Source organism: Lissotriton helveticus, chromosome 12 (genome assembly GCF_964261635.1).
Source record: "Lissotriton helveticus chromosome 12, aLisHel1.1, whole genome shotgun sequence".
In the NCBI taxonomy this organism is placed as follows: Eukaryota; Metazoa; Chordata; class Amphibia; order Caudata; family Salamandridae; genus Lissotriton; species Lissotriton helveticus.
Window position 1 is genome coordinate 863,312,003 of NC_136073.1, and position 18,393 is coordinate 863,330,395.

Below are 18,393 nucleotides of genomic sequence, written 5' to 3' on the forward strand. Positions count from 1 at the left end.
AGGTGGACACTTGATCTTATATTTGCTCCACAAGTGTGTTGGTCTGATTTTAATAGAACATGTTATCTAAAATGAACAGTTCATGTTTCAGTTGTTTTTGAAACAATTTGGTGGGAGGGCTTAAAAATGTGCCACATTCTACAATGGTAAGTTCCTCAAATCCATATTTGGGGTAAAGGAAGACAGACTTGGGCGTAAAGGGGTAATATCCTTGATCAATGTAAGTTTACAGGATAATTTTTTTATATGGGTACTCCCCCATTTTTAAGCTTGCATTGGATACAACCAATGCAAACAACTGAAATAAGAAATGAACAGTGAAGATCAGAGGTACGCTGGGTAGCATGCCAACCATCAGCAAAGCCATTCAAATGCGCCTCGTCGGGGTATTCAGTGCGACCTAAACCCCACAGCTTACCAAACATATCTAAATTCCCTTTGTTGCCATGCATTGCTTTGGAAAAGTGTCAAATGTTGTTGTTTCTTACCTAAGTGCTCTGTTTTCTAGGCTGGGACATCTCCGGTATGAACTTGGCAGATGCCATGAAGAGGGCAGAAGTCCTGGACTGGCAGCTGCAGGAGCAGCTGAGACCTCACATGCAGAAAATGAAGCCAAGACCTTCTATTTACATCCCAGAGTTCATTGCAGCCAATCAAGAAGACCGCGCCGACCATGTCATCCATGGGACTAAAGCGGAACAGGTAATTCTTAGAACAAGAACTGCATTAAAAACGATTTATTGTGCGAGTTTGGCCATTGCAGCTTTACAATTTCATAAAGACCTCTTGAATCTAGCAGGCATTCGGACCAGTGCAATTGGCAGTTGCACCCACAGCCAGTCCTGTCAACTTTACCTTTAACGTAGCTTTCAGTCCCGACTGTTACGGTGCAGTGTAAATGGTGATTGCTAGCTTTACGCTTGTAAAGTATATAACTGTAACTCTGTCAAAATGCAAGCAACAAATTCAAACAACAACAAAAGAAGACCCCTCGAGATAGATCTTTGTCTCTTATTTGATTAATTTCAGTGGCAAATATTGCTGTTTGCTGAAACATTTCCACAAACCCTAGACCTAAAACGGAGGGCCGTACGTAGTAAGACAGGTTTAAAAAGCAGTTTGTGTTAGTTGTACAGTGTTTGCTTTGCAGCCTCACCTTTTATTATGCACAGAGACACAAACACTCCTACCTCATTAATATTTATGGACAGAGCCCTTTTGCAAGTGCAGGGGACAGCAGACCTTCATACATGCTTAGGCATTCACGAAATGCCAGCATTTTCTTTTTTGTTTTTGGACAGGCTTCCCTTGATGGAAGCACCCCACAATACCAGCAGACAGTATTCACCAAGTGAAAGCTCTCCCTGCGGAACAGTTTACACTTTGCAAAAGTCTTAGCCCCTCTATTTGGGAGTCAGTAACAGATCATGGAGTTCTAGGGATGTGGGTTGTATCCGAAGTGAAGAAAATAGTTTACCGGGGTGTACAGGAGGGTTCCCTTGACAACTTCCACTTTGTCACCCACTAAGAATTGGGCATGGACTATATTGAGAATTCGATCAAACCTGTCCCTCCCTCCCTCCCTCCCTCCTCCCTCCTGCTGCTATGTTGCTCAATTTGATATGACGAGCAGCCTAGTCTAAACAGAGAGGTAATCTTAAACTGCTACTCCTGTACCTTATGGGGTTAGAATCTCCTGGCTCAAATATATTAGGGATGCAACTATTGCTCTTGGTTGCTCGTTTATTTTCAAGAATTCTACGACCTCCGCAAGGAAGACAATGGGTGTGTTTGGGATTGTTTCTTATCTGATGGAAGGGAAGAGAATTACTGAAGCCCTCCGCTAAGGGAATACTATCTAGTAATAAAAAGCACGCTGGGGGCAGCGCCCTATTTAGACCAGGTATTAGAATCTTGGGAGCGTATGTTGTCCCTGTATAGATTGGGCTCTATCAGATGGTAATTATGTTTCCCACCAGGTCAATTCTTCTGCCCATGCGACGAGGTGTCCACTCAGACTATGTTGCACTTGCTCTTTTCTTAAATTATATTTTTCCTGTGCACATCGTTCTTTATTGCCTCTTTTTCGCAAGCACAATTTTCGCAGGTGCAGAGTGGCGCACTGCTCTATTTGGAACAGTTGGATTGTCTTGATGTGTGTTTAGCTGTGGGCTCAAAAGTGCAATACAATTGCTTAATCTGATGAACTTTTAAAGGGACTTTTGATTTTATGATTGATAATGTAGTTTTATTTTGCTGTTTTGATCTTCGATTTTTACTGTATATCTGACAATTATGAATGCAGTAGTTTTGTGCTTTGCCCTCCATTCATTGGAACTCATTCGAGATTACCATTTTAATCACAAAGATTACTAGTAAAGTGTTGCCGTTTGTAAGGTGCCCTCTTGCTGTTGCGCACCCAAGGGTAGGGAGATTCTCTTATAATGTTACACAACCAAAATCAAATATTGTAAATGTGTTCTTATTTTTCCTCCATACTTGTCTAAGTTAGTCCAAAAATAAAAGGGTTATTTACAAAGGTTTACCATGGGCCTCTCGTGTGACCCCGAATCTTTTATATCCATGATAAAAGCCTGTGGCCGTAGCGCAAAATTATTCAGTCTCCACAAGCACCTATGGAAAACTTAGTCAATAACCCGCCAGGTATATCTTTATAGTTTGATCACTATTTTCCAAAAACTCATCGTTTGTTACTTGGGCATGATTTACCTCAATTTTGATTTGTTTTTCAGGTTCAGAAAATACGCCAAGATATTCAGGACTTTAAGATGAAGACCGGGGTGGACGAAGTCATTGTGTTGTGGACTGCCAATACGGAGCGCTTTTGTGATCTGATTCCAGGTGTAAATGACACTGCATACAATCTGCTGAAAGCCATTGAGGTGAGGAACCTTTTACAGCGTCATGTGAGACACATTAACAACAGTTTTAGAAACAATATATACTTTTTAGAGAAAGAGGTTTAAAGTTTTTTTGGTGGTACAGGTAAACAATAGAGCTAATTGCGGATCATCAACAGTAGACAATAAAACACTCACATTGTAATGTAATCCCCGAATAAATATAGATGATTACATTATGGAAGTTTATTAAATGCTGGGAAATTTTAAAGGGAGTTGTGGCAGGCAAAAGGATAGTCTTTGTTAGTTTGCAATAGTGAGCGCTGATGAAAGTTAACATAGAATTTCAATGTAGAGTTAGTCCTATGTTTTTAAATAGTCAGACACATGTAAAAATACTAGTCACTGCCTTGCAGGTGTTGACTTTTCGGCCCACACTCCTAGTTTGTTGATGGGCCTTCATCAGGGAAATGGAGGATCTGGCTCCCTCCATTTTGTAACACAACTAGACGTGACTTTAGAATGAAACTGCCATCAGATGGTATATATTCCCGTGTCTTAATCATGGTCTTTTATTTAATAGGTATGTGTTTGATAATATTTGGGAATTATTACGCATCCCAACATGTTGAGATTTCTTCAAATAAACATGTGAGTTTTCGAAGCCCTCAAAGTATATTACATTTAAAGCCACTTACTTTAGTTCATTTTTGCCTATAACTAATGCATGCTTTTGGGTTAGCCCCATTCTCCCCTTTTCATGTTTTTCCAGTAAATGGAAAAGTTTAGGAGCAATGCCAAGGGAGATTTTTCTCTTTATGTCAAAATATGAAGCATAGAAGTGCAGAAACCTAGTTCACGGATGGGGTTTGCAGCAAGGACCTGCTACTTCTGAAAATGTGTGAACCGATATTTTTCAAGATTACATGTGAAAGGTGTGTAACACCAAATAGAAGCAGTGTTGTCCAAGACTCCTTGCACAACATTATAAACATGAAAAGAGGCAGAGGGAGATGTTGTGCACTTCAAAAAACGAAGTTCTCTACACTAATACATTTTCTTTGAAAACCGATTTTAAATTCCACATTTGGCTTTGCTCCGTTAAGCTGTTCTCTTTTCTGAGAAGGTAACAGGCAGTGTATCTACTTGCAGTTTATACATCGGATATTTAGAAACTTGAGAACAGAGCCCCAAGGTATAGACTTAGTACCTGTGCAGGGAATCCCAGCTCTTTACCTTTAAAACTTTGGATTAGCAGGTAAGTAACAGAAGAGACAAATTGAAAGAAACACTTGGAAGTGACAGATAGGAGAAAGAGTTCCAGGAAAGTGAGAACAAGTCTTGAGTTACCCATGTGAAATAGAAATGTCAGTGTAGGAAAAAACCTTTAATATTGTAGGATTTAAATAGCTATTACAGAGTCCCAAAAGCAGTTAGGTATTACAGAAACCTCAGACATTTTTAATAAATATTCAGTTAATAATATTCCCATTCTAGTAGTTTCTCTTTGAAAGACTCCAGTCCAACTTGTTAATTAATGTATTTTTCTTACAATAATCTGTTACAGTGTGATCGGGAGGTGTCACCTTCAACTCTGTTTGCTGTGGCCAGCATCCTGGAGGGTTGTGCATACATCAACGGATCGCCTCAAAATACATTTGTCCCTGGAGCCGTAGAACTTGCCATTAAGAACAAGGTTTTCATTGGAGGAGATGATTTCAAGTCTGGGCAGACCAAGATAAAATCCGTTCTGGTTGACTTCCTCATCAGTTCCGGCCTCAAGGTAACACAATACTTATCTCATTATTAGACTTGTAGTTCCCAGTGATTCACTTATGTTTGCCGATGCACAGAAAACTTGGGCTAGAGGGAAAAACATAAAAAAATAATTATCTTTGAAGCGCCCATTCACCCAGTTCTCTTTCAGCCACCGAGATTTTCAAGGCTTATTATGTGGGTGTTATTGTGCTATTGTAATAATTCTAGATTCGTTTGTCTTTTAACCAATAATTTACATCTGCCATTTAAATTTTCCCTATGTCTCTTGTGCCAAACCTGTCTTATTTATTCTCTTAGTTCTCCATTGACTACATAAAGCAACCTTGTTCCTATGGTCATTCATTTGTGTTCTTTTCGTTGGCCAGGCTTTCTGTGTATTCGCTAGTTGTACAACATAACTTGCTGCTTGTGGAAGAAATACTCCGCTTCAAGCTCTGTTCACTCTGATATACTAGGTTACTAGGTGGTGGTAGTAGTACTATTCTTAAAATGTGTGAACTGCAGATAACGTGTTTTTATTTTAAGATTATTTCAGCTTCATTCCTTGGCTTTTCACTCTTAAAACTATACATCTCGTAGAGTCGAATCCTACTTTAAGGATTATCACCATCCCCTCAATAAGTGGTATCCATAATGCAAACCTTAAATTAGAGCAGTCTGCTCATATAGAAAACAACAATGTAAATGTCAAACCAGGGAAGCACAATCTTTAATGCAGGAGATTGCTTCATTTGGTACAATTCTATCCTTTAATAAAGTGTCCCTACATGTTAAGACACCTTGTCTCCGGACCACTCCAATCTGTTCATGGCCTATCCCGTAACTTGTGCAGACTCAGATTATTCCATGTCAAATATTTCACAACAAAACGAAAACAGACTAGTTGTGACGCATAAATATCGAGGAAAATATACATCTTGAGATGGTAGAAAGTAAACAGTTGGAGATCAGAGTTGGGTTTCCGGTTAAGAAAGGGATTCAAATATGCGACTGATTTAGTAGACTCTTATCACAATACTTTATTCAGTTTTAAGACCATAAAAGTACACAGAACAGACAGCAAAATAATTCAGTTTAAAATAAGTCACAGTTTTAAAATAAAGTAGGGTCATGATAGCCCATATCATATAAGACATTTCATACAATAATAACTGGCATGGTGTAATAGGAGTATTCAAAGTTTGTGTGTGGCTCCCCATAAAACGAGAGATATCGAAAGGCAACCCCTGAGGTGCCAGAGAATCAAAATTACCCATGCACTTTGGTTCTGATGCTCTAGTGGAGATATTGATTATTACAGAATATAAACAAATTGCCCGAGTCCTTAAATACTGTGCTGGTGTGTGTGATGCTGGGCTTCTCTTTAGGGCTGCACTAACGCTCTTTGTCTGATTTTCTGCAGACTGTGTCCATTGTGAGCTACAATCATCTGGGAAATAATGATGGGAAGAACCTCTCCGCACCTCAACAGTTCCGGTCCAAGGAGATATCCAAGAGCAATGTGGTGGATGACATGGTTCAGTCCAATCCGATCCTGTATGGTCCGGAGGAGAAACCTGACCACTGTGTAAGCAAGCTTTAATGAAATTGTTCTTTAAAATATTAGTGTTGTGCATGTGCCAGGATGAACAGACTGATCTTGGGCTTGTCTTGGGAGCAGCTGATGCAGTTTTCAAGTCAATGGCATCTACTTGTGCATGAAGAAAGTCTGCTAAGAAATATGCTTGACTCCTGCATAGGTTAGTGGTATGACTGGGCAGCTGAACTTTGGGGTAGGTGGGTCAGCAAGTTTTCTCTTGAAGCTGCCACAAACATATAAAAATGTATCTTCTGGGCAGATGTATAGTGAAGTGTCTTGTGAGTGTGCATGAATTTGTGCCTTCGCTGTGTAGATCCTAGTCAGTTCAATGAACAGAGGCAAATTTGTAGGAACCTATACCCATGGATATCATTGGGGGCAAGATATTTACTCTCACAATGAATACGGTGAGATCCTATAAAGTTAGCACACTGTTGATTTTTAAATAGACCAACAGTCTTATTTAGATAGTCCCTTGAATCATACAACGGATTAATTTGCAAATAGCTGCCATTTGCGGCAGGTTGTATGGTCACACTTTGTTAATAAAAAAAAAGTTGGGGTGATTTTAAGGGGGAGCAGAAAGATTCTTGAATGGGTTGGCAGTGGTTTTGGATTCAGCTACGAGTGTCCCTGGGAATCTGAAAGCACCCAGAAAATCGTAAGAGGATTTTTTATAGGATGCACTTTTTTTTATTTTTTATTCGGACCTGAAAACGAGCTTCCGTTTCTCTCCCCTCAACCTTAAACTGGCTCTCCTTGCTATTCACTGTAATATTCCATGGATAAGAAACACCTGATTATTCCGTAGAAAGTAGCAGTTCTAACACTAATTCATCAAAGGTCAGGTTTTGCAACGTGAATCTTAGTCACATGCAGTGCATTAGTCTGTCTTCTAGTGGTAGGGCCCTGAAGTGTTTCTGTTTTTACAAAGTTTTGCAAGACGGGTTAACAGATCCCCTTCGATCTTTTTGTAGCCTAATAAATGAAGGTTCATGGTGTATTATCTATTTTAGCGTTGCTGCTAATGCAGATGTGCTAGTGTAAGTAAATGACTGGTGTAACCAAATGTCTTCACCAGACCCAGTCCTATCCGCTTGCTTACCCAGAGGTATATGCGCCCCAAAAGTCCCTTGAGCTACAATAATTTGCAAGCATTTGTTGTTGGAAAGGTCTTCTGGTAATATACTCTTGCTTTGCAGGTGGTTATAAAGTATGTCCCTTATGTGGGCGACAGTAAACGAGCTATGGATGAATATACTTCAGAAATCATGATGGGCGGCACCAACACCATAGTCCTTCACAACACCTGTGAGGTAGGTCACCTGTTCTCCTGTCTCTGTTGTGTCTCAGGTTAATGTTACTTCAAGCTATGTCCTAACACCTTATGTTAATATCGCAATTATCTTGTTTTAGTTAACATTTTCTAGAGTGCAGTTAATAGTCTTAATTCTCTTTACATTACAAGTAACATAACCTAGATATGTTTTACATTGTACGAGGATAGATGTATACAGTAACACGGAACATTCCATGCAGTGTGATAGGGCAAAGTGTACATTGTGAAGAGCTTTGTGTATTACAACCTTCAGCGCTGAAATACTCTTCATCTTACATTAGGGTAACTTCCATTTGCAGACCTTTGGAAATTTGAGCTACCTATTGATTCTGGACTTTGTTGCAATCTGTATAGGAGACATACAAAAAAACATTTTTGGCTATGGGATGCCGGCAATAATCAGTTGGGTGTCGTCAGCAAATGAAAAAATCTTGAAACCCCATTTTCTGACAACGTTTGCCATGGAGGAGACATAGATGTTAAAAAGGTTCCGGCTTAGTGGGGACACCACATTCAAATGCATTGGGGTGATCTGATGGTATTTTGCAGAACTAAATGGTATCGAATGCCACGGAAAGGTTAAGTAGAATTGGAATCATGGCCTTGCCCTAATCTACTTCTTGCTGCCTTGGATACCATCAGACTAGAAGGGTGGATTCTGTGCTATTCTTCGCTCAGAATCCAGCTTTTGATGGATCCAGTAAGTTGTTCTCAAGGGAAGAGATTAGTTGGTTATAGACTAGTATTTACAAGACTTTTGCCATGTAGGGGAGCAAGGAAATGGGGTGATAGTGTGATAGGATAGATGTGTCTCTGTCTTTTTGGCCAAAGGTAGTATTGGGGCTTGTTTCCAGATATCAGGATAGTCTGCATTAGATAGGTAGAGATCAAAGATATGTGTTAGATAAGGACTGAGTATGAGAAGGCGTGAGAAAAGTAATTGTTGAACGTAATCAGGCGTGAGAAAATGAATTGTGGAACGGGATCATGTGGGGAATCTGATTTGACCTCTTGCATAATTTTTCCCCGTCTACCTGATGCACAGATAAACTAGCGAACTTGTGTGCTTGCTTTGGTATGCGGGACTAGCTCCTCTCAGGCGTCTCATCTAGAGATTTTTGTAAAGCAGAGGTAGAATAGATCTGATCTCGTTTGTCTGTGAATAAGATATTTTTTTCCTCAATGACTGACAGAGGAGTAGATGGATTGAAATAGTAGACTGACTGGGACAATTCTTTTTAAAATAGTAAAAGTTCTTTGGGGAGCCACGGTTTTCTGCTAATCTTTTGATGAAATCTTTTTTTATGTGCGCCGTGATATTTATTAAGTTAGAGTTTGTTGGCCAATCAGTCATCTATACTCTTATAATTCCTCCATATGCGCTCTAGTATTTTGCATTTCCTTTTCTCTAATCTTAACTCTGCAGAGTGCCATTGGTAAGCATCTAGATGGTTTATTTGCTTTGCAGGGGCTGCACTTGTCCAGAGAGTTGGCAATGGGATACATGAAATTACCTAAGAAGCACTCAAGGGACATGTCTGTGCTAGTTTTTGGTGGGGAAAAATGGTTTAAAAAGAAAGCAGTGTTGATTTTACTCCACAGTCTTTTTTATTGGATAGAGGAATGGTTGGAGGATAGGCTCCTAACCAATGGTAGTGTGTGTGAGAGAGAGATCTGTGGGATTGTGGTAATTTCAATGTTTGAGAATAGCCAATCTAACATGCTACCTGCCCAGTGTAGTTCTAAGATTCATTGTTTTAGGTTAAGAGCTAGCATTTCATTTTTTTAAAGCTTGTGTCGAGAGAATACTTTGTGTTTTCAAAGTGTAAGTTAAAATCGCTGGTCACCAAGAATTCATCATGTTTCAGACATAGTGGAGACAGCCATGTGAGGAGATTAGGGGTCAGTTGTGAGTGTTAGCCAGGAAGCCTATGAACAACTACGTCTCATAGCAGTGTCAATGCTTTAAAAGACAGCTAGAGCTTTGCATTCTGCTGTTGAGGCGCTATCATGAATAAGGGTGGTTAGTACCTTACTTGAGGCTTTCCACAAGAAATGTGATCAGTAAGGGCTTGATTCACTAAACCTCCAACTGGACATACATAAATGAAGGGGGGCACACATTCTTGTTTCTGTCTGGGCATACATTTTCGTTCTTGGGACTAGCTTTAGATGAACTATTGACAGTTGGAAAACCTTCTTTTTACGTACAGGGAACATCTTTGCACATTCCACTAAATGTTAGTGCTATTCTATCACTCAGACACAGCAAATATTCTTAATCCCTCCTCGCGAGGTGATACAGGGTCTAGCCACGAAGTAAGAAACATTTTTTTCTGTATGACTGACCAGCCAGTGCTGCCTATGTCCTTTTCACTTCTGTGGCAGGTTAGAGCCATAAGTATGAACAGGATAAAGTTACTCACCTGCCTTTCCCTCAGCAATAGCTTACATCTAGGACACACACCGCCTATAAAATAGGGAACTGGTGAAAATATGTGCCTGGGAATGAGGAGTAGTTCTGTATATGTACACTCAAAGGGCAAGTATTGCCTGTACCATGCTCTATATTAACAGACTTAGGAAGCCATTTCCATGTTTAGGTGATCGTGTATCCACTGAACAGATGAGATGCAATAGTTAACAGAAAGTTGCAGTTATCTTTAGAGAGGGTAAAGTGAGGAAGAGTTTTATTTATTTTTGGTATTGTGAGCTTAGTTTGATTCTGTTACATCTGGGGTAAGCTGTTTATGTATAGAGTAGGCTGAAAATGTCTTTAAATAGTTTTTCCAGAGTCAGTCCTAAACTTAAATTTTCGCTCTAGTTACACTCCTCAGGTAACTACCAACCTTAGATGTCAACACAATTTAAAACTGTCAGAAAAGCAAATCTCGAACAATAGTCATGGGCAAAGTTCAGGCAATGAGTGGTCCTGGAATTTAAACTTATTCTGTGGTGAGCACTCCAAAGGCGGGTTAGGTGACATTGGTGATCTCTTGTGCTGGGTAAGTACAGGACCAGGACTCTCAGTCAGGAAGCTTCTAGGAACTTTATAATACTATCACGTGTTACACAATTCAAGCCACCACGTTCTCTCACTCACTGACCTATTTTCTTTTGCTTCTGTAGGATTCCTTGCTTGCAAGCCCTCTCATCTTAGACTTGGTGATCCTCACGGAACTCTGCCAGAGGATAACATTCCGCACCGAAGAGGATCCAGAGTTTCAGACATTCCACAGCGTCCTCTCGCTACTTAGCTTCCTCTGCAAGGCGCCCCTGGTTCCTGAAGGGACTCCAGTAGTGAACGCCCTCTTCAGGCAAAGAAGTTGCATTGAGAACATACTAAGGTAGGTTTGTAGGGTTGGTTAGCAGTGATACTTACCCCATTTTTAATAAATATATTGAGGCCCACTAAGCATGGTATTTTTAACACACTCACACCCACTCCACCACTTTGCACTACACCTAGTCTCTCACTTTGAAGAGCTCCTGCGTAGTTCGTGAGTCGTAGCACGCCCCTTTCCGTAGAGAATTGGGAGGGCCCCAATGATGGAGAATGTCACCGTGGGGCAACCCTGGTGAGTGAGGGGACACTAGAAAGAAATTTTTCTTTCTTGGCAGGTACCACTGATCAATCTGGTCAGTTACCGCGACATGAGCTAGGTCTTGGATACCAATACTTTGGATTCTTAGTTGTACACAGGTTTGTAGGGTTCACATTCGATTCCGAATGTTGTGATGGTGGAATGACTCCAGATGTTTGCATTTTGAGAATCTTTTCAACTTACAAACATCAATGTCGTTGGGAGCAAATAAATCTTTAAATGTATATTAAAAAGTAGCAATGAATGGGTAACTGCAGTCTGGATAGTCAGTCAATATTTTCTTGCATATTATTCCTTATGTTGGGACGGAAGCTGTGCACTGTCATTGACACCCCCTGACTTTAATGATGAGGTAACTCTGTAGGGGTTTAAAGTAAGTATTCTTAGATACTAATAATTAAAAATCCAATTTTTAAATTGAGTGTGCCCAAGTAGCAAAAACAAAAATGTGAACGTACGTGTACGTTTTAAGATTTCTTCACTTACCTGAACTTATTACAGGTTTTTTTTTAATCCACAAAAAACTTAACCAGGGTACATATGGAATGCTGTACCAGTCACAGGTTAACTCTGGTATAGTGTGGCTTTTCCTGCCTATTGTAGAATTCTACACACAGTACAATACAGTTCAGCAAAGGTATCCATGCTGTGCCATAACACATTTGTCTTCTCTACAGATAAAAAAAAAATAAAAAAATCCCCTGAGGAGAATATCTGCCTCACCCATGAAGTTTGTGGGTATTCAGTTTTACTTGCCAACGCTAAACAGAGATTTACCCCATGGCAACTACAGAGAACTCAGCAAGGAGTCTGAATTACTATTGTAAAACCAATTTTAGCTCTAACCGCAAGTGCTTTTAGGCCGTCTGTGAGCCAGGTCCTTAATGACTATCAATTAGACCGACTCTTTATTGATGAGGCAGGGTATCAATATAGCTATTTCCTCAGGCTTTGGGAGTTCCAAATAGGCAAACAGGAGGCAGGATAGCCATTATCAGGTCGAGCATTCAAGACCACTTGTATATACTGGGCTCTGTAGATCAGCCCTAGGACTTGTCTGCTTAGGGGCTTTTTTTTCTGTTCAACTGCCTCGATAGAAAACGACCAGCAGACATCAGTAAAATACCAGAATCACTTTAGCATTCTCTAGATTCCAGTCCATAGAAATGGTCTTCCACGAGCACCTGTAGACAATAATATTTTTTTCAAATCTTGTAATTTCAGTGATATGACCACTGAAGGCCCTGATTTTATATTAAAAACAGAGCTTTGGACTATACCATTTCCATCTGAAAGGCAATATTTCCCTCCATGTGTTCCCATACCTGGCATGTCACACAGTTTGGTGCTTACTTTCCCTCCATGTTAAAGAACAGTAGATGTTTCAGCACCCAGGCTAATGTACTGCATAGCTAAATACATATGAGGTACCAAAGGCGAGACCGATTGCATTGCAAATGCTTGTTTTTAAACAAGCTTTCAGCCTTATACCGTGCTCTATCTATGTAATACCTCTCTACATGCCACCTGGACCTTTACTCTGAGCTATTGCTGGTCTGTTGCTGACCCAGACTAGCTGGATAAAGTTACTGACTTGGTGTGAGAGCTAGTTACTCTCTCCTTAAAGTTAATGAGGCTGGATGACTTCAATTTCCATGCTAAAGCTAATTCTCACACTAAATATGCTATGCTTATTCAAGCTCTGCAGTCCATGGGCTTCATACATTTGTTTGAAGACCCTACTACGCTTGTGGCTGCACGCAACTTGTACCTCAGGTTTTCTCACTTGTGTACCATTTCTTAGCCACATATCCACTCCTTGGGATGGATAGATAGAACACTGCTTAATTTGTATTGGTGATCCTGGGCAGCCTAAATCTGAGTAGTTAAGTCTCCACCTGGCACTCTTCTGTGAGAATTCAATTAGTAAGAAGTTTAAAAACCATTTAATCTAGAATTATTTTGTGTCTATCAGGTCATGTTATGAAAAAATGGGATGTATAGCTTACTCTCACTAAAATCCTTTGCCAACCAGTTGTCTCAAATCATAAACGTGGAGAGATTTCCTTACATTTAAAACCACTTGATAAAAGTTCCTCTATAGCTATCAATCAATCAATCAATCAATGACACTTATAGAGCGCGCTACATACCCGTAGGGTCTCAAGGCGCTTAGGGGAGGGGGGGGTGCCGCTACTGCTCGAACAGCCAGGTCTTCAGCTTCTTCCTGAAGGAGAGGTGGTCTTGGATCAGGCGCAGGTCGGTCGGGAGGGAGTTCCAGGTCTTGGCGGCCAGGTAGGAGAAGGACCTTCCTCCTGTAGTTGCTCTTCGGATGCGGGGGACGGCGGCGAGGGCGTGGTTGGCTGAACGGAGGTGGCGTTTGGGAGCGTAGAAGTTGATCCGGCTGTTGAGGTAGCTCGGGCCTTGGTCGTGTAGGGCTTTGTGTGCGTGGGTGAGGAGGCGGAAGGTGATTCTTTTGTTGACGGGGAGCCAGTGAAGGTCTCTCAGATGTCCGGAGATGTGGCTGTGTCGTGGGATGTCGAGGATGAGTCTGGCTGAGGCGTTCTGGATCCGCTGGAGTCTCTTCTGGAGCTTGGCGGTGGTACCGGCGTAGAGGGCGTTGCCGTAGTCCAGTCGGCTAGTGACGAGGGCCTGGGTGACGGTCTTCCTGGTCTCGGTGGGGATCCACCAGAAGATCTTCCGTAGCATGCGTAGGATGTTGAAGCACGCCGAGGAGACGTTGTTGACTTGCCTGGTCATGGAGAGGGAGGAGTCCAGGATGAAGCCCAGGTTGCGTGCATGGTCTGTCGGTTTGGGTGCGGTGCCCAGGGCGGGAGGCCACCAGGAGTCGTCCCAGGCGGAGGGTGAAGAGCCCAGGATGAGGACCTCCGTCTTGTCCGAGTTCAGTTTCAGGCGGCTGGTCGTCATCCACTCGGCTACCTCTTTCATCCCTTCGTGTAGGTTGGCTCTGGCGGTGGCGGGGTCGTTGGTCAGGGAGAGGATCAGCTGGGTGTCGTCGGCGTAGGAGATTATGCTGAGGTTGTGTTGGCGTGCGATGGCCGCGAGGGGGCTCATGTAGACGTTGAAGAGGGTGGGGCTCAGAGAGGATCCTTGAGGGACGCCGCAGATGACTTCGGAGGCCTCTGACTTGTACGGTGGTAGGCGGACTCTCTGTGTTCTTCCGTCGAGGAAGGAGATGATCCATTCCAGCGCCTTGTCCTGGATTCCGAGGTTGCTGAGGCGCTGTACTAGGGTGCGGTGGCAGACAGTGTCGAATGCCGCGGAGAGGTCTAGGAGGAAGAGGGCCGCTGTTTCTCCGTTGTCCATCAGGGCTCGGATGTCATCGGTGGCGGCGATGAGGGCGGTCTCGGTGCTGTGATTGGCTCGGAAGCCGGACTGTGAGGGGTCGAGGGATCCATTCGTCTCGAGGAAGGCGGCCATCTGCTTGTTGACGGTCTTCTCGATGACTTTGGCTGGAAACGGGAGGAGCGAGATGGGGCGGTAGTTCTTGAGTTCGGTGGGGTCCGCTGTTGGTTTCTTGAGTAGAGCGCTGAGTTCGGCGTGCTTCCAGCTCTCAGGGAGGGTGGCGGTGTCGAAGGATGTGTTGATGATGTCTCGCAGGTGGGGTGCGATGACAGCGTCGGCCTTGTTGAAGACGTGGTGAGGGCAGGGGTCGGTCGGTGATCCGGAGTGGATGGAGTTCATCGTGCGGATGGTGTCTTCGGTGCTGATCGGGGTCCAGGCGTGGAGGGTGGTGGTGGAGGGTGGTTGTTCGGTCATGGTGAGCGTTGGTTGTTTGTTGAAGCTGTTGTGTATGTCCGCGATCTTGTTGTGGAAGTAAGAAGCGAGGGAGTCGCAGAGGTCTTGCGATGGGGTGATGTCGTTGTTTCCTGCGCTGGGGTTGGATAGCTCTTTCACGATGTTGAAGAGTTCCTTGCTGTTGTGTGCGTTGTTGTCCAGCCGGTCCTTGAATGCAGTTTTCTTGGCGGCGCGGATCAGCTGGTGGTGCTTCCGAGTGGCCAGTTTGAGGGTGGTCCTGTTGTCCGGTGTAGGTTCCCTTCTCCAGACTTTCTCGAGGGCTCGGCAGTTCTTCTTGGAGCTCTTGAGTTCGTCGGAGAACCACGGGGCTTTCTTGCTGCTGGGTCTGCTGGGCGGGGTCCTCAGCGGGGCGAGCTCGTCCGCGCAGATGCTGATCCACTTCGTGAGGTTGTCGGCGGCCTGGCTGGGGTTCGCTGAGCTGGCAGGAGGGTGCTGGCTCAGGGAGGTGGCGAGCTGGTCTGCTGTGATCTTGTTCCAGCTTCTGCGGGCGGCCTGTTGCTGGTGGTGGTGGGTCGTCGTTCTCTTGAAGGTGAAGTGGACGCAGCTGTGGTCCGTTCAGTGGAGTTCTGTGGCGTGGCTGAAGGCGACGTCTTTGATGGATGAGAAGACGGCGTCGAGTGTGTGTCCGGCGAGGTGGTTGGGGGTGGACACCAGCTGCTTGAGTCCAAGATTGGCGAGGTTGTCGAGCAGGGTGCTGGTGTTGCGGTCGTTGTTGTTCTCCAGATGGAAGTTGAGGTCCCCCAGGAGGATGTAGTCAGCGGAGGGGAGGGCATGCGGGCTGACGAAGTCGGCGATGTCCTCGCTGAATTGTGTGCGTGGTCCCGGAGGTCGGTAGATCAGGGTGCCTCTAAGGGTGGTGGTCGGGTTGGTGTGGATCTGGAAATGCAGGTGTTCGGCGTTGGTCAGGGTGTTGTCGGTGCTGGTCGTGAGACGGATGGTGTTCCTGTGGATGATGGCGATGCCTCCTCCCATCTGGTTGGTGTTGCGGTCCCTCCGGACGATCTTGTAGCCCTCTGGGATGGCGATGGCGATGTCGGGGGCTGAAGAGGCGTTCATCCAGGTCTCCGTGAGGAAGGCAACGTCAGGGGCTGTGGCGTCTAGGAGGTTCCAGAGTTCGATGGCGTGTCTGTGGACGGAGCGGGTGTTGAGCAGGATGCACTTGAGGTGGGTGCTGCTGGTGTTCGACTTGGCGGGTGCTGGTGCGAGGCAGGTCCGGATGCAGGTGAACTTGCAGGCGTGGCAGCTGAACGGTCCGTGGGTGCGTCGTGGGGTGGCTTGGTGGCATTCTGGGCGTCGGCCGGTGTTGAGTGCGATGAGGGTGGCGGCGGAGTACGTCAGGCGGGTCGGTCGGGGTCTTCGTGGGCCAGGGGTCCTGGCGCTGGGCGCGGTCCGGTCGCGGACGGGCGCAGACGGGCTTACCTTTGGCGCGCCTTCGGCGCACAATCGGCGCGCCCGCTGCGCGTTCGCACGGTCGCCATATAAGGCGAAGTGCGCGGGTGGGCGGAGCAGCTGGGAGGCGGGAGCGGGGAGGGAACAGAAGGAAAAAAGGGGCGGGGTCAGCGGTGGTGGCGGGGAGCGGGGAGGGAAGACGGAGGGCGGCGAGATAGGCGGGTCAAACAGGAAGGAAACGCTAACACGGGCAACAAATATCAATAACAATACAAGGCACAAATGAAGGTCAGAACGCTAACACGGGCACAAAAGTAAGAATAAACAGGCACAAATGGAGGTCAAAACAAAACAAAAACAAACAGCAGCAGAGTCAGCCGGCAGCGAGGCAGGCAGCGAGGCAGAGGGCAAGGCAATGGGGCACACGCAGCAGCTGGTGGCCGTGCGGCGCGGGGGTGTCCCACAAGTTCTAAGACATTTGTATGGGTTGCTGAAATAAAGGCTTGCTATTTCTATACTTATTGTTTTAACAAAAAGATGTAGGAATTTTGTTCATGCCAGTGTACATTAAATTAACCTGTTTAACATTTTGAGGAAAAGAAATGTATTAGTTCTACTTTAGCACAGACCATTGGGAAAACTATGTGCATTGAAGTCATTCTATAAGACCTCTTTAGTGTTAAATTCAAAATAGGGATATAAGAAATCAACTATGTTAAATGCATGCTCTTTTTAAAGCATTTGTTAGTAGCACTTGTCTACCTTTATGCACTTTGTAGAGTCAATATTTGTGGGATCATTTGTTTGATTCTATGCCAGTTCTACATGACATATGTAATTAATAAAATCCTTTCTTCTACTTAACAGGGCTTGCATTGGACTTGCACCCCAGAACCACATGTTACTGGAGCACAAGATGCAGAGAAGCTTTGTCAGTCTGAAAAGGCCAAATGCGGTCTACTTGCAAGCGCCAATAGCTAAAAAGAGGGCCTCTGCTGTTTCCAACGGATACCATTCCAAGTCTATTGCAAACGGCTGCACCAATGGCCACTTGGAAATTGAAAATTAAGCAGATGGTTTTAAGGAACGAACTCTGCAAAACACAATGTGATAATACCTCAGTCTTCAGTACCCTTTGCAAATATTGCACTCTTCCGAAAGAAGCAAAAAAGACATTCTAATTTCAATAAAGAGTTTCTAAGTAGCCAATATCAAAAAAACCTTCTTTTGTTCTAAAATTGCTACGCATGGAGCTTGAGGAAACGTGTCTTCCATATGATTTAAACAACTACGTCGAGAGATGTCGCTGGAAACTAAAATACTCTTCTTTGGGGAAAACTTTAAAAGCTCTGAGTTTTGCTATAATTGATAGATCTTGAAAAACAAGTAATTAAAATGACTTTGAGCTAACTACCGAACCTAGCCACTACTACATCGGCAATGAGTAGTTGCCGTGCAACTTTTTATGGGAAGACCTCACACCATTTTGGAGACTAAAGACTTGGAAAAGGATGTTAACAAGACTTTTGTTTACAGATTTTATCTTATGTGTGATCCCTTTAATTACTGATATTTTGTATTAGTGTGGAATGGTTACCTGTTATATATCTCAATAAAGAATCTTAAAATATATTTTTTTTGTGGTTTTATACAGTTAGTTGTGACAGACTTGATGATCTATCATCAGTCTGAATTTTCATTATGCCAATCCATTTCTTCCTAAGTTGCTGGACCATCCTGTTGAACGTCTTGGACCACTTTAACTGACTTTCTCGGGTTTTTAGCACACCTGAACAATGACAACCTTATACTAACACTCTTTTTAACTACTTATTTGAATTACTTTGCAAGAAACCAGTTTAAGGCTAACATTTTGAAACTAGCCACCAAGACAATGTAGCTGAGTAAGATCAGAGATTTGTACATGTTCATAAAATTGTTGTAAAACAACATTGCAACATTTGAGGTAACATCCGCTTTCTAAATGAAAAACTAAAGGTTTTGGGTTGGTGGTTAAGTTAG

General features: G+C 43.6%; 1 protein-coding gene across 5 annotated transcripts in view; it reads left to right on the forward strand.

The window, feature by feature from the left end:
- The window catches only part of ISYNA1 (inositol-3-phosphate synthase 1), a 42,590-nt gene extending 24,587 nt beyond the window's left edge, over positions 1–18,003 (forward strand). For all 5 annotated transcript variants that reach the window (XM_078670756.1, XM_078670752.1, XM_078670754.1 and 2 more), the window contains exons 5-11: positions 509–702; positions 2,754–2,903; positions 4,429–4,644; positions 6,043–6,207; positions 7,422–7,535; positions 10,688–10,905; positions 17,239–18,003. In XM_078670756.1, the coding sequence (XP_078526882.1) occupies positions 509–702; positions 2,754–2,903; positions 4,429–4,644; positions 6,043–6,207; positions 7,422–7,535; positions 10,688–10,905; positions 17,239–17,440 (1,259 nt within the window). In that variant the 3' untranslated portion in view covers positions 17,441–18,003. The remainder of the gene's footprint in view (positions 1–508; positions 703–2,753; positions 2,904–4,428; positions 4,645–6,042; positions 6,208–7,421; positions 7,536–10,687; positions 10,906–17,238) is intronic.
- The last annotated feature ends 390 nt before the right edge of the window (positions 18,004–18,393 follow it).